Genomic DNA, 14,460 nt, shown 5'->3' with positions numbered 1-14,460 from the left:
TCTGTCAGTGGTGACCAGACGTATCTGGTTTCAGGGCACAGTCCCTGTTTTTGGTTGCCTGTCTCCGGGAAAATACTGAAAAACCACCTACAGTATGTACTTGTTTTGTATGCATTTCAATCAGATTGATAGTCAAACTGAAAATGTCCCCGTATTTTCCACATTTGGGATTATGTCCCCGGTTTTGGTCACCTTGTCACCTTACTCTGGATGAGAGCTTCATCAGTAGTAGTAATACTCAGCAATAGCCTAATCCACAAACTGTTCATGTTGCTGTAGTGGAGCACATCGGGTAGTCACCAGAGAGAGAGACCACCCCCATTCATTTCGATGGCCCATGCTAGGTTAAACGTCTGAACTTCACCACAACCATCTTTTTCCAAATGATATTTCACAGGGCTCAGTTCTGGCACCATCTACTGTATAGAGTTGGCCAATTACGTGCCACGTCACAGATTCAAACAATGAAGAGGTCAAATGTGGTTGATGCAGATTGGTGACTGAGCTGGCCATGTCCTTCTGTGAAGATCAGCCAATCCACACCGACATCATTTGTGGCCATCAGAAACGTGACACTTAACTGGCTTCTTTGTGAAAATGATGGCAAAAGTGAGCACATGTCAGAAGACCATTTTAAAGATGGCAAAGTGGTTTAAACTAACTGTCCGGCGCCTACTCCTATTAGCTACTCGCCCTGGTGTGGTGCCCAGAGGCCTTTGGATACACTTGGTGCTAGAGACACTTAGCGCCCTATATTGGGGCAGAGTGGACTTTTAGTTATTGAGATACACTGTCAACACATTGCCCCCTGCTGTTTGCCATTGCACACTGCAAGACCCCACAGTACAGCGCATCCTGCTTGCATTCCCCTGCGCACACGCACAGTGTTGGGTAGGTTACTTTTAAAAATGCATTTCACTACAAATTACAGAGGCCACTAAAATTTCGTTTTCACAATTTATTTTGTAACATATTCCGATTGATAAGTTAACGTGAGTAACACATTTTGCATACTACATCGGAATCATGGATTTCAGTAAACATTTAGGCCTAAGCCTAATCAACAGTTTTTTTTATCTCTCTCTCTCTCTCTCTATCTCTCTGTATGTGTTTTTGATAAATTAATTGGTTTCCATGGAATGTCATCCAAGAGAAAAATAAGAAATTTGACATTTTGGAATGTAAGTAGGCGTACCAGGCTACATGCAGCTTCGTCCATGCATATTTCTGGACTCGTTTTATAAAGCAGAATGGTCATTTCCAAAATATTTCATGTAAATGCAATGACCCACCACATCCTATACTCATCGTCATCACAGTTTCAGACAATCAAATAGGCAACAATAACCTGTTTCATCAGATTGTGTTCTGTGTGACTGGCATTAACCAGCAAATAGGCCTAATAAAACGCTAGCGCTATGATCTTTGTTACCTAGAGTGTTACTTTGTTTCAATTTGAATGTTCCAGTTGTAGGTCACGTCACTGCTACTACACGTTCTAATCAAGATGACGTCCTTAAAATTCTACCTTGCACAGAAAACCATAGAAACAAGCAAACATTCCATCATTTCATTGCATTTTGCCTTGAGAAAGCTACACGCAAAAACTTTTCTGGCTCAATTTTCATCTTTGAAGACATCAAATATACATTTTTACGACCAATCTCTGATTGAAAGGTAGGCCGTTTTAATCGGACTTTTACATGACACAAACATATTGATTCAAGAACGAAATTATAAAATAATGATAATAAAAAAAAAGTCGTCGAGTGAAAGTGATGACGTAGACAGTGGGGGGTTTTCCCGCCACAAAGCGGGAACATTCGAAGTGGAGACTTAGGTTGCATAGATAGACCACAGTCAGTGTATGTAGGCTGGCCTATTCTCTCCTAAGGTTCATTTGTTTCTGATTGGTTACAGACGTCTGGATATCCTCATGGCTACCCACATGGACAAAATATCTCAATCAGCCGTTATATCGGTTATGGTGAGAGCAGCTGATGGTGGATATGAGATGGGACCCCAGCATCACTCCAAACTGCCATCAGAGCAGGCTCCTCACAACATCAGAGAGAGCCTGAGAGATGGGACTGAAGTGAAGCTCGAGGCCTCTGACCTGAAAGAGCTGGAGCAATATTTCACTGCTCTGGAGGAAAGCCGTAGAAACCTGCAGGAACTCCTGCAGGACCAGGAAGAGCAGCATGCCATGGAGCTGAGGGCTCTGGAGAGGGAGCGTGAGCAGGAGAGAGCTGAGTGGGAGAGAGAGAGGGTGGAGAGAGAGGAGGCCCTGCTGACCACTATACTCTCTGTGGCCGTCAGCAGGCAGAAGCTCATCAAGGAGCTTAGGAGCCAACCAGCTACTCTGGTGGTGAGACATGATTGTTTGCTTTCCACTGATGACATTACTCAACAGTGACTGTGAATTGATACTATAAAGTGTATGGAGGAATTGCATAAAGTCTCAAGCACCCTAAATGAACATTGTATGTTAATGGAAATATACTTGAACTCAGAATCTCTTGGTCTGATCTGTGTGTTTTATAATAGAGTACCAAACCCCTGGGTGGCACTGCCCTGAGAAGTTCTAGAAAGTTCTGGTTCTTCAAAAAGCACCAGGCCATCACTGACGTTGCTCCTCAGGTACTTGCCAACACTACAATGATTTCCTATTGCCAAGTGCCCTATGGTCAAGGGAAATGTACTTATTTGAAAACGTTTTATATTATATCTGTAGTATGATTTTGAATTTGATTAAGATGTGTGTTCAGGACGCTCCCAGCAGCAGTGCCTGCAAACACATGGAAGCGGATCAGCTGGACCTGAAGCAGCTCATGGAGCTGGAGAAGAGGGTCAGAGAGGCTGAGAGGAAGAAACATCAGAAGGCTCTGGCCAAGGCTCAGAAGAAGGCCAGGAAGGCAGAGAAGCAGAACAAGGCTAAGAAGACCCAGGATGACGACCAAGTGAAGGATAGCAAGCCCAAGAAGAGATACTGGCAGCGCTCCATTTTCACCCTGGGCTGTGCAGCTTCATCGGTTGAAGACTGACCAAGCCTCTGACCAGGCCTTGAAGAAGGCTTATATCATCATTCTTATTTTTATTATAGGCCTAAATATATTTTTGTACAGAGTTTTTTAACTTATTAAATACACATTTATATATTAATTACATGATTCTATCTTTATTCTATTATGTTTATGTCTATTATGTACTCTATATGTCCTAAGTTTATCAATGCTGATGACCACTATGAGCCATACATGTAGTCAATGAAAGTGTGTGTGTGTGTGTGTGTGTGTGTGTGTGTGCGCGCACGCCGCGGCTGTAATGTAATACTGAGGCCATCTTTCTTCAACCTTTATTATCCTCAGCTTGTGTTCCAGCCAGGCAGTAGGTGACTTTTTCTTAGAAAGAAAAAATAAAACACTTGTAGCTGGTAGTCCCACGTGTTCTCTCATCCCAGTACTAACTAATCAGGCCCAACACTACAGGTACTTACTGCTGAGATCAGATGAGAGTGGGTGTGCTTATTATAGTGCGGTATGGCCATAAGCGACAGCTGAATGTCTGATGCGGATGAATGGAGAATGACCACAAGATGGCGCTCTTATATAATCTTGTCCAACTATGACTTCTACTCTGACCAATATATGCTGATGTTTTATGTTGTACGTTGAATATGGGCATACATATAGCGTTTAGTAAGTAATGCTTTTTCAAGAATAAAAAACTATTTAAATAGTTTAATTCACTTCCCACACCAACCTATGGAGAGAGCGTCAGCATCTTAATTCACCACACTGAGGAGGTGCTCATTTCTTTCACTATTGTTTTTATTCCTGATACAATAGTATGGTTATGGTTATGGTATTTAGCAGACAGTTTTGTCCAAAGCGACATAAGTTTAACAGTAAACAATTTTAAAGTTGGTAATACTACATTAAGGAGAACAGCAATAATAAACAACAAATGTCAATTCAATCAATAGGCTAATGAAAACAATGAAACTCTATACAAATCATAACGCATAACATACGCTCAGCAAACTAAATGCAGGTTGAACAGATATGCCTTTAGACCCCTCTTGAGAGACTCAAAACTATCACAGAAACGGAGAGTACTGGGCAACTCATTCCACCAACAAAGAGAATCACTGAGGAAAAGAGTCTTGAATTTGGCACAATATGTTTATCAGAAAGACCGCAGTTGGTGGTTGTAGATGTAGATCTTGATCATTGAATTAAGATAGGAGGGAGCAGATCCAGTCAGTGTCTTATAGGCCAAGCTGAGAGATGTACATTTTACTCTGAGATTTAAATGTTGGCCAATATAGGGAGCCAGTGGAGAGTAACCAGGAGAGGAGTTACAGTACAGTACATGTGTCCTCTTTGGCTGATTAAAAACCAGGCATGCTACAGCATTCTGAATCAGCTGTAACAATCTTACTGTGAGAGTCTTGTGTCAGATCAGGTCTGATCTTCCTAGCACGTAATTGAGGCTACATGCTCAGAGAAGTGAGATCAGTCATCAATCCCAACGCCTAAGATACGTGCCAGTCTAGTTGGGCTCAATGAAGATGAGTCTGGATGTTAATCTGTTGGAGAAAAGCTGTTTTTGCTGGAAACACCAGAAGTTCAGATGTCCGTGTCTGGCTGTGTCTGTGTCTCTCTGTAGGCCTATGTTTGTTTCAGAGAGAGAGAAAGACAGAGAGTCTGTAGCCTACATGTATGTTTGCGTAAGAACTCTCAGCTTTGCTAGTACACATGATTAATGCGAGCCATTAGCCATAATTGTCCCGTTGGTTAAAAACTGTTGACACAATGACATAGGTTTGCACCACTCGCCAAAATCAATCGCCTCTCCTTCTTTCCGTCCCTCATGATGAGCCAAGAAGAACACAAAGCCCATGCAGAAGTCTCCATAGAGGCGCTAGACAGAGATCCAGAGATTGAGGAGGACGTAGAGGAGCTTACAGGGTCATCAGCGACCAGGAGACAATGTGTGTTAGAGTGGACAGAGGACAGAGCCGCTAAGCTGGTCAGAAAGAGTAACAAAGACATTAGTGTGTCCACAGGTGCAGGTAGCTTACGTGAGTAAGCATGCTATTAATTGCGTTGGACTTTGTTTTCACAGACCCGCACAGCTGAAACAGGGCCTGTTCAATCACTGCCTGTACTAAAGCACTGTGTGTGTGTGTGTGTGTGTGTGTGTGTGTGTGTGTGTGTGTGTGTGTGTGTGTGTGTGTGTGTGTAGCTGTGTGCAAATAACTTCAGGTTATTGCAGGAAGGAGCTGAGGGTAGGGAGCGATCTGGGCCAATGTATTCTCCGGTTTCCCAAAACAGGAAGTGAGACATAGGTGTTTCTCAGTAAACTGTGTTCAGCATTGACATCACTAACATCTTAGTCTGTGTCCTGTTTGTTTACTGCAGCTGTCACTAATAGTCTCCCTTCACACACACACACACACACACAGACGCACAGACAGACACACACACACACACACACACAATCTCACACACAAACATCCTCTGAATCGTTCATCCTCATTCTCTTTCTCGTACTCACACAAACACAGACAGACAGACACAATCATGCACGCACGCACACATGCATGCACGCACACACACACACACACACACTGACACACACACACACACACACACACACAAAATAACTGCCAATGTGGGAACACTTCCGATATTCAGATTTTTTTTCTTCGCTTGCTGAATCCACTCCCAGAGTTTTCACTGAGTCCTTGTGAAGTGCACACAAAGATCCCTTACCTTGGAATAGCATCGATCATGCCAGGGGTGTCAAACACTATTCTTCTTTTCAGACCAGTGCTACAGAGAAAATCCCAGCAGTCAATAAAGGAACACAGCGATCAATGAAGGAAGGCAGGTGTTAAAAGTACATTTATTGATTAAAAATGTTGTAGGTATGGTACATTTTATGCAGTTGTGGAATTTGAAAAAAACAAAACAAAACAAAGCTAGACATCTATGGAAGTACTTCACAACTTCAAGCCATAAAGCATAAATCATTAGGACTGGAACAGGAGAGCTGCAGCATCATATCAGCAAGATTCTTCCTGACAACATATACGTGTATAACGTACAGTACAGGAACTGCTACTTTTGACATAACCACTGGTACTATTGACATAACCATGACTTGACCATTTTTGGTGAGATTTTAGTATCACATCTGACTTGCTATTTTATTTTCAAGGCAGTTGTGAAGGCAGAGTAATCAGTTCTGGCAAAAAGTTGTTGGACATTTGAACTCATCAGCCAATCAAACTGCAAACAAGTGCAAACAAAGAGCGCAACTAGAGCACTGTGGGATGCAGCAAGTGATTTGAACAAACAGCGCGTTAAAGTAGAATCACATACTGTACCTTTAATTTACCTGTATTAGAAAGCTGTACAAAATGACACTGACACCTATTGTTCCTATTACTACTGACTGTGTAGAATAATTACAGAAACACCATTAAATAATAAGCTCATGGTTTCCTATATGCCATTTAGTAATTATTGTCTTAGATAACTACATTTTGTTAATCACCTGAATGAACTACAAACAGCAGACTACTTCATTTCCAGCCCATTGGCTTTCAGGTCAGTACATATAAAAAGAGTTCAGAGTGGGAAGATGGTTGGTATCATAGCTAGGTTAGTCTGATATTGTCCATGAATTTCATTGTTCATAGTGGCTGAAAGACTTCATCGGATTTAATGACTTTAAAAGTGGAGAAAATCTTTTCCAGTTTTGCTTTGAACAGTTGAGGGTGGTGTCCTCCTCCTTCCAACACTCTAATCTCCATCTACGCCTCCAAGGAGTCCACTAAGCAGCTGACCCGACAGGCTTGGCATCACACGGACCTCTCAGGGAACCTGGACACCGTATCCTCATGAGAACCCAGCTGAGACGAGGACTCACACAGACTATGGACAAGTTACAGAAACAGAGACAGAAAAAGTAGACAAGTGCATAGCTGAATGTCTAAACACATACAGCATGTCAAAAAAGACAAACAAAAAAAAGTTCAATAGTTCATTTGTTCAGGAGTGCGTGCGAGTGTGTGTGTGTGTGTGTGTGTGTGTGTGTGTGTGTTTGATTATACAGAGACACGTTTTTTCTCTAAGTGTCCATCAGCTAGCACACATCCCTGTGTGGTTAAATAAGTTAAATAGAATGAAATCTAGAGTCCAGAACTCCCCCAGAGCTCACAGGCCTGCAAGGCTCCGTGGGAAATGACACCCTCGTCCACGGACAGCTGCCGCCCAACGCACGTCACACACACATCCAGTTTAATAACAGCATCATCAACAGACCATCGGTCCACAAGCATCTGTTCACAAGTGTATTTGTGAGTGCTTAACTCTGTGTGTGTGTGTGTGTGTGTGTGTGTGTGTGTGTGTGTGTGTGTGTGTGTGTGTGTGTGTGTGGATGGGAGTGGGTCGTCCCTTTCCCTTTGTGTAATTCATTAAAAAAAGTTCTTGTTTCCAGCAGTCCTCCACACACAGCTCTCTCTCTCTCTCTCTCTCTCTCTCCCTCTGGTGTGCGTCACTCAGGTGTGTGTGTGTGTGTGGCGCGCGCGCGGGTGTGTGTGTGTGTGTCGCGGGGCGTGCGGTTGCGGGACTTGCGCGCCGACTCCTGCGCCTGCTTGTACTTCTCCATCATGGTCTTGTGCTTGCGGCGGAGGCGGAGCTTGTCGCTGCACCACACCCTCTCGCAGTACTGCTCCACCTCCGGCAGGCCCTGGGGGCCAATCAGCTGCAGCACCTCCTTGAACCAGGAGCGCGGCGAGGGCCCGCGATTGGCCGGGCCCGGGTGGGAGGCGGGGCAGGGGAGCCAGGGCCGGTGCTTGGTGTCGCGGGACATGAGGTCGGTCAGGGTGTCCCCTCGCAGGACGTCCAGCCAGACGCGGGCGATGACCTGGGAGAAGCCGCGCTCTCTGGAGCGGCACACGTACGCGCCCGCGTCAGACGGAGCCACCCGCCGGAACAGCAGGCCGCCCTCCATCTTCAGCACCCTGTCGTCGTAGGCCACCTACGCACACACACACACACACACACGCACACACACACCCATGCACACACATGCATACATACACACACACACACGCGCGCGCGCACACACGCACATGCATACACACACACACACATGCATGCACACACACATACACACGCAGACACATATATACAGAGATGTTAGCAATAGCATTGTAACAAACTCGGCTCGAGTCGCCACAAAATTAAAGAAATTCGTTCATTAAACACACATTCAAACTTATACTATAATACTGTGATTTATTTAAGTGCTTCGTGAGAGTGAGTAAGTGGAAAAAGAGAGAGAGAGAGAATAAGCCCGCAGGCCAGAGTCATTGTCCAAAACCGCGGATGCGGCACAAGAAATACAGGGAAAGACGCGCCTAAAGCGCTTCGTTTAGTCCATTAAACAAAAAAGGTTCACGAAAAATTCAGGATCTTCAATCGGTCCACCAACACGACAATAATCCATGGCAAAAATAATCCATCAATCGAAATGCTTGAGCAAAACAGTCTCTTAAACTCCCGCAAGCAAAAATGGAGAAAAAAAGATCGCTCTCACCTCCTTGAAACAGTTGAAAATGGATCCGCGGAAAAACAGATGATTATTCCAACGTCGGGCGTAAAAGTAGAGACGGTAGAATTCTCTTAATGTGTCGGACACGATCAGGAGGATATCAGAAAGCAGCCGGCCTTCTACCTCTTGTTCTCTCCTTCATTCATACATTCGTGCCCCCATTATCTTCCGCGTCCCGTTCAAAAGGCAACATGTGATTCCAGGGGCGCCGCCAGGGGGGGAAAGGTTAGGACGATTCTAAGGGCCCAGCACTGACAGGGGGCCCTTTGAGGGCTATCAATAATATTGTAATAGTATTGTCATCTGTAGGATTTTTGAATAAATGTTTCATTTGATCTGTTTAAATTAGCAAATTATATATGGTTTTACAAGTCAACAACTATTTTCAGTGTAGGAACATAATCTAAAGCGATTTCAAACACCCCTATTGTGGACCGTACCATTTTCAACCACCGTGGCGCTAGAACGGAGATAGAGAACGACTTCAGCAGTGTCAACATTGAGTGACAAAACGCTAGGTAAATTGTAAATTCCCCCAGTAGGCTAAATTCGTTTTGCTGCTGCTGGGTAAATGTAACTTGCTAGCAGACATCTAGCTCGTTGAAAATCATGTCATCAAGTCATTACAACCGGCATTTATTCACGTTTTTACCCCCCACCCCCATGTAATTCGAACTATGAGCAGCAGGCTATCCTACCCCCCAATTCGCACTCTGCATAGGTGCGTGCATTTTAGAAGTTGCCAAGTAAATTATGAAGTCTGGATATTACAAACGCAAGCAGAAGCAGAGAGCTTAGAGGGAGAAAAAAGTCACTCGTTTTTTCCCAAAAGAAAGGTAATTCACTGACACTGGATGCCATGAGTGACACAGCACACTAGCTAGCTAGCTGATAAAAGAGATGATTTCGTTAGGCTAAACCTATATCAAAACAACAATTTTCAGTAGCCTAGGCTAAGAACAAGTGCAGTGTTATTTTATTTAAACACTCCACGTTCATTGCCATGGGAGAACAGATTAATGTAATGTAGAAGGTCTGTAAGTGTAATTTACAGTAGTCTGTAACTGGATGAACTTGAGCAATAAACTAGGCTATTGTACTATAGGCTATGCAAGATAAAATATTAGCCTACACGACTGCTGGTGCTAAGAACTGGTTTCTTAACTAATGAGGTGCCCTCAACATACACACTACAGATTCATCCTCAGGAATAGGACCCCAGCCCTCATATCAACCCAAATCCCAATTGAAGGAGGAGGTGAGCAATACAATACAATAATTAACTAGCCTAGTTATTCATCAAGGCAAACATTTGATCACATACAGTAAGTCAATAAAGACAACAATTGGAATACATGATTGACACCCTGATGATGTTTGCTGGAGAGCTCTGAAGTATCCCCAATGTGCATACAGAATGTTATAAATCCATATAAAGTGATGCATGCAAGTTCTCTCAACACATGAACATTTGGCTTGAAAGAACTGCATAGTGGCCTAACAATATTTGCTCATAAAAGAAAACCAATATATTCCATAATATGTACCATGGCATTTTCATTTTAAGGCAACAGTCTATTCAGTGTGATTCAGACAGTTGTGCATTTTTTTTATCAATAAAAAATACTAATTATATATATATATATATATATATATATATATATTTATATATATATATATATATATATATATATATATATATATATATATATATATATATATATATATATAATTTGACAATTGATCTTAATGCCTTAATAAAAAAAAATGAGTAAAAATCAAACCGCTAAGGACACCAATTTTCTTTGTGACTGAAGAATGTAAATAAGTAAATGTTCTTCCTTAAATGCTAGGGGGAAGGAAGTATTTGACCCCTATGTTAAATTCCCATAGGAGCTGATAAAGTCCCCTTGGCCTTTGGAATCAAAATAGCCCCACATCATCACATACCCTTCACCATAGCTATAGATTGACATGGTGCTTTTTCCAGTAGGCCTATTAGCCTGTTTGATTTGCATTGAGCTCAATGAGCATCAAACAGGCTAATGATTGATTTTTACTCCTTTTTTTTCAATTAAGGCATTAAGATCAATTATCAAATGATGATTTTATATTCCTCTTTTTAGGCAACTTTAGCATGGTATCAAATACATGTTCTCCCCATTTTATACATATATATTACTTTATTAATAATTATCCTTTTTTTTTTGAGGGCGAGGGGGGGCCCTAAATCGAAATCTTTCATGGGGCCCAGAATTTCTGGCGGCGCCCCTGTGTGATTCTATCCCGAGCGCAGCCATAGGGCCCGACAGAAAAGTGGGTGCGGGTGACAGAAGAAAGTGTGAGTGACAGCTCCGGACCCTATCTGCTCAGTGCTTGCCCTGAATCACTGCCCTACGCCCATAATAAGCAAGATAGATAGAGGAAAAAAAATAACTCAATAGTACCTGGCCAGGCTTTTTAAAGACATATACTAATTATTAAGCAACATGATTCTTTTACAAAAATGACAATAAGAATAGCAAATCTTGTCTGCTTTGCAATGAAAATATCATCAGATCATTTTAAAACTAATATGACCATTTATGTGGCGGATGCTACAGTCCCCGCCCCCAGACTGGAAATGGTGGGAGGAGGCCCAAAGTAGGGTTTCATATTCACCACATTTACAGTATCCATGGAGTGATCAGAGAAATTAACTCTGTAGTTCAAAGGTCCTAATTTCTTTTCCACTGTACATGGCCCGGTCCACTTTGGTGCCAGCTTGGCAGTGAACCCCTTGGATGCGTCAGACAATGGGTGAGCTTTGACCCACACCAGGTCGCTTGGTGCGAACTGGACATCTCGTCGCTTCAGGTTGTAATACTTTGCTTGTTTCTCGTGGGCCTTCTTGACATTCTCTGCCACTTCCTTTTTCAGTTCCAACTGTCTCTCCAAAAGAGTGTGTCTAGACGAAGCTGGGGAAGGAGCTTTGGGCAGCAGCTGTTCAAGAGGGCCTTTCAGAGAGCGGCCCAGGTGCAGAATGGCTGGGGAATAGCCTGTGGACTCTTGCCACGAGGAATTGATGGCAAAGCGGAATTCATGGACCCACTTGTCCCAATCCTTGTGCTTTCCTGCAACATAGGACGCAATCATGCATTTAAGAGAACGGTTCACCCTTTCTGTCTGGTTTGTTTGGGGATGATAGCTGGTGGTAAATTTGTTGGTCACTCCCCATGCTTTGCAGATGTTTCTCAAGAGATGGCTGGTGAACTGGCTCCCCCGGTCAGACAGAAGATATTTGGGAGTACCCCACCTGGTGAAGACCTCTTCTGTGAGAATTCTCACCAGTTTGGGCGTCTTGCTGTTATGCACCGGGAAGAGCTCAATCCATTTTGAGTAATAGTCTACAAGCACAACCAAGTAGTGATTATTTTTCCGGCTACGAGGGAATGGACCCATGATGTCGATGCCCAACATTTCACCAACCTCTGACACTTGCGTTGACTGCAGCAAACCACTAGGCTTGGTGTTAGAGGGTTTGTGCTGCTGGCAGACGGAACATTCTTTGACATGTTTCCAAGTGTCTTTACGAATGTCTGGCCACCAGGCTACTTCCAGGATGCGCAGGAGGGTCTTTAGTTGTCCAAAGTGTCCCCCTAGAGGGTTATCATGGAAGTATTGCAAAAAGGTGAGATGTAGGCCCTTTGGGACAACCAGCTGGTACTTGTGTCCATCCCGAGCTATTGGCACTCTTCTGCATAACAGCCCCTGGTGGTCAAGAAAGGAAATGCGGTCTGGAGGAAGAGACGTGGGAGCTGGCATCTGCTTACGGACATCTTTGATGTAATCATCGTTGTTTTGAGCAGTGGCTATCTCATCCAGAGAGTTTGGCAGGTCAGTGGACACTTTGGCTGTGCTATAGCAAACAGCAAGGCTTGTGGTGGTCGGCACATCATCAGCACTGGGCCCAGGGATACGGGACAGAGCATCCGGGACTACATTCAAGGTCCCCTTCCTGTACCGCACGGTGAATGTGAAGGGCTGGAGTCTGAGGGCCCAGCGTGTGAGGCGAGAGGACGTTTTTGGCGCATTGAAGACCCAAGACAGGGCTGCATGGTCAGTTATGACTTCAAATCGCACTCCTTCCAGAAAATGTTGCCACCTTTCCACTGCCCAGACCACGGCCAAACACTCCTTTTCTGAAACAGAGTAGTTTCGCTCGGCTGCATTCAGTAAACGGGATGCAAAAGCGATCACATGTTCACCATCATCATCCTCTTGGGTCAACACGGCACCCAGGCCAACGTCACTAGCATCCGTGGAGACCTTAAAGGGTTTTTCCAGATCTGGATGAGAGAGGACCGGAGGGGACTGTAACGCTTGTTTCAGGCTCTCCCAGTTTCTCTCACAGTCTTCCGTCCATCTCCATGCAACGTCCCTTTTCTTCAAGTTATTCAGAGGGGCGGCCAGGTCAGCAAAATTTTTAATGAACTTATGATACCAACCAGCGAGGCCCAAGAACCGCTGGAGTTCTCGGATGTTTTGTGGCCGGGGGTATTCATCAATGGCCTTGAGCTTTTCAGGATCTGCTGAAATACCCTGGCCGGACACTTGATGGCCTAGGAACTTCAGAGAGGATTTGAAGAAATGGCATTTTTTCAGGTTGAGAGTCAGGGAGGCATTATGGAGTTTTTCAAACACTTTCTTCAGATCTTCCAGGTGAGACGCTTCTGATTTTGAATATACAATGATGTCATCAATGTAAACAAAACAACAAACACCTTTCAGGTCAGCCAAAACATTTTCCATAAGTCTCTGGAACGTGGCCCCCGAGTTCATCAGGCCGAAAGGCATAGAGAGGAAATGGTATAAGCCAAACGGGGTGATGAATGCAGTCTTCTCAATGCAGGCTTCAGCCATGGCAACCTGCCAGTACCCAGAGCGCAGGTCTAAAGAACTGAATACACTTGCTCCCGCAAAAGACTCAAGGATGTCATGTATTTTGGGCATTGGATAAGCGTCAAACAAGGTCTTTTTGTTCAGACGCCTATAATCAACACAGAAACGCCACTTTCCCCCAGGTTTAGGGACAAGCACGACAGGACTGGCATATGGTGAAGAAGAGGGTTCAATGATTCCATCAGCTAACATCTCCTTCAACTGCTGCTGGATGATGTCTTTCTTAAGAGGTGACACCCGGTAAGCTGGACATCGCAGGGGTATGTCGTCGGTTAGGCGGATGGTATGCTTCACCACAGATGTTTTCCCCAGGTCACCAGAGCAGATAGACGGCCATTCATTCATCAACTGTAAGAGGTCAGGCCTAGATTCAGAGGGTAGGTCAGATAGAATGTTCAGACAGGCAGACCGTGTCGTAGATGGTTGGTCACTGAGAGGTAAAGCATAATAAATGCTTAAGCTTGCTGTTCCATCAGTTGTGCGCCATTCTTTCTCCCTCTCACTTTGATTAATGAATGGGTAGTATGTCAGCTGTTGGCCATCTCTCACTCCATAAGTTCCTCGCATGAAGTCCAGTCGTAGGCCACTTTTTTGCAGGAAGTCTAGGCCTAAAATGATTGGAAAAGCAAGATCTTCATCTGCAAGCACATATATGGAATGAGTCCAGTAACTGTCATGGAGGTTAATGGCACAATGAGCTTTTCCTAAGGCCCTCTTTGCTGTACCATTTGCCAGCGCAAATTCCTGATTTCCACAAGGTGTCAGGTTTTCTTGTGTTTTCTTAACCTGTCGCCATAGCTTGTCACACATCAGAGTGAAAGTACTCCCTGTGTCCAGCAGGGCGGGCCCCTGGAAACCTCTGATGGAGATGTTAACGGCAAGGAGAGA

The 14,460-nt window shown here is 44.1% G+C and overlaps 2 protein-coding genes across 3 annotated transcripts in view; one reads left to right on the top strand and one right to left on the bottom strand.

Annotated features, from left to right (window-relative positions):
• Positions 1–2,014: 2,014 nt before the first annotated feature.
• LOC134087042 (M protein, serotype 2.1-like) lies at positions 2,015–3,054 on the top strand. The gene is made up of 3 exons (XM_062540239.1): positions 2,015–2,368; positions 2,548–2,640; positions 2,769–3,054. Exons 1-3 carry the CDS (start codon positions 2,015–2,017, stop codon positions 3,042–3,044), a joined length of 723 nt encoding a protein of 240 aa, XP_062396223.1. The 3' UTR covers positions 3,045–3,054.
• Positions 3,055–5,895: 2,841 nt separating this feature from the next.
• sema3bl (sema domain, immunoglobulin domain (Ig), short basic domain, secreted, (semaphorin) 3bl) overlaps positions 5,896–14,460 on the bottom strand; it is a 48,912-nt gene continuing 40,347 nt past the window's right edge. For both annotated transcript variants that reach the window (XM_062541096.1, XM_062541097.1), the window contains exon 16: positions 5,896–8,055. In XM_062541096.1, coding sequence (XP_062397080.1) covers positions 7,570–8,055 — 486 coding nt within the window. In that variant the 3' untranslated portion in view covers positions 5,896–7,569. The remainder of the gene's footprint in view (positions 8,056–14,460) is intronic.

This window comes from Sardina pilchardus, chromosome 7 (genome assembly GCF_963854185.1).
Source record: "Sardina pilchardus chromosome 7, fSarPil1.1, whole genome shotgun sequence".
Classification (NCBI taxonomy): Eukaryota; Metazoa; Chordata; class Actinopteri; order Clupeiformes; family Clupeidae; genus Sardina; species Sardina pilchardus.
This window is presented reverse-complemented; position numbering and strand designations above follow the sequence as displayed.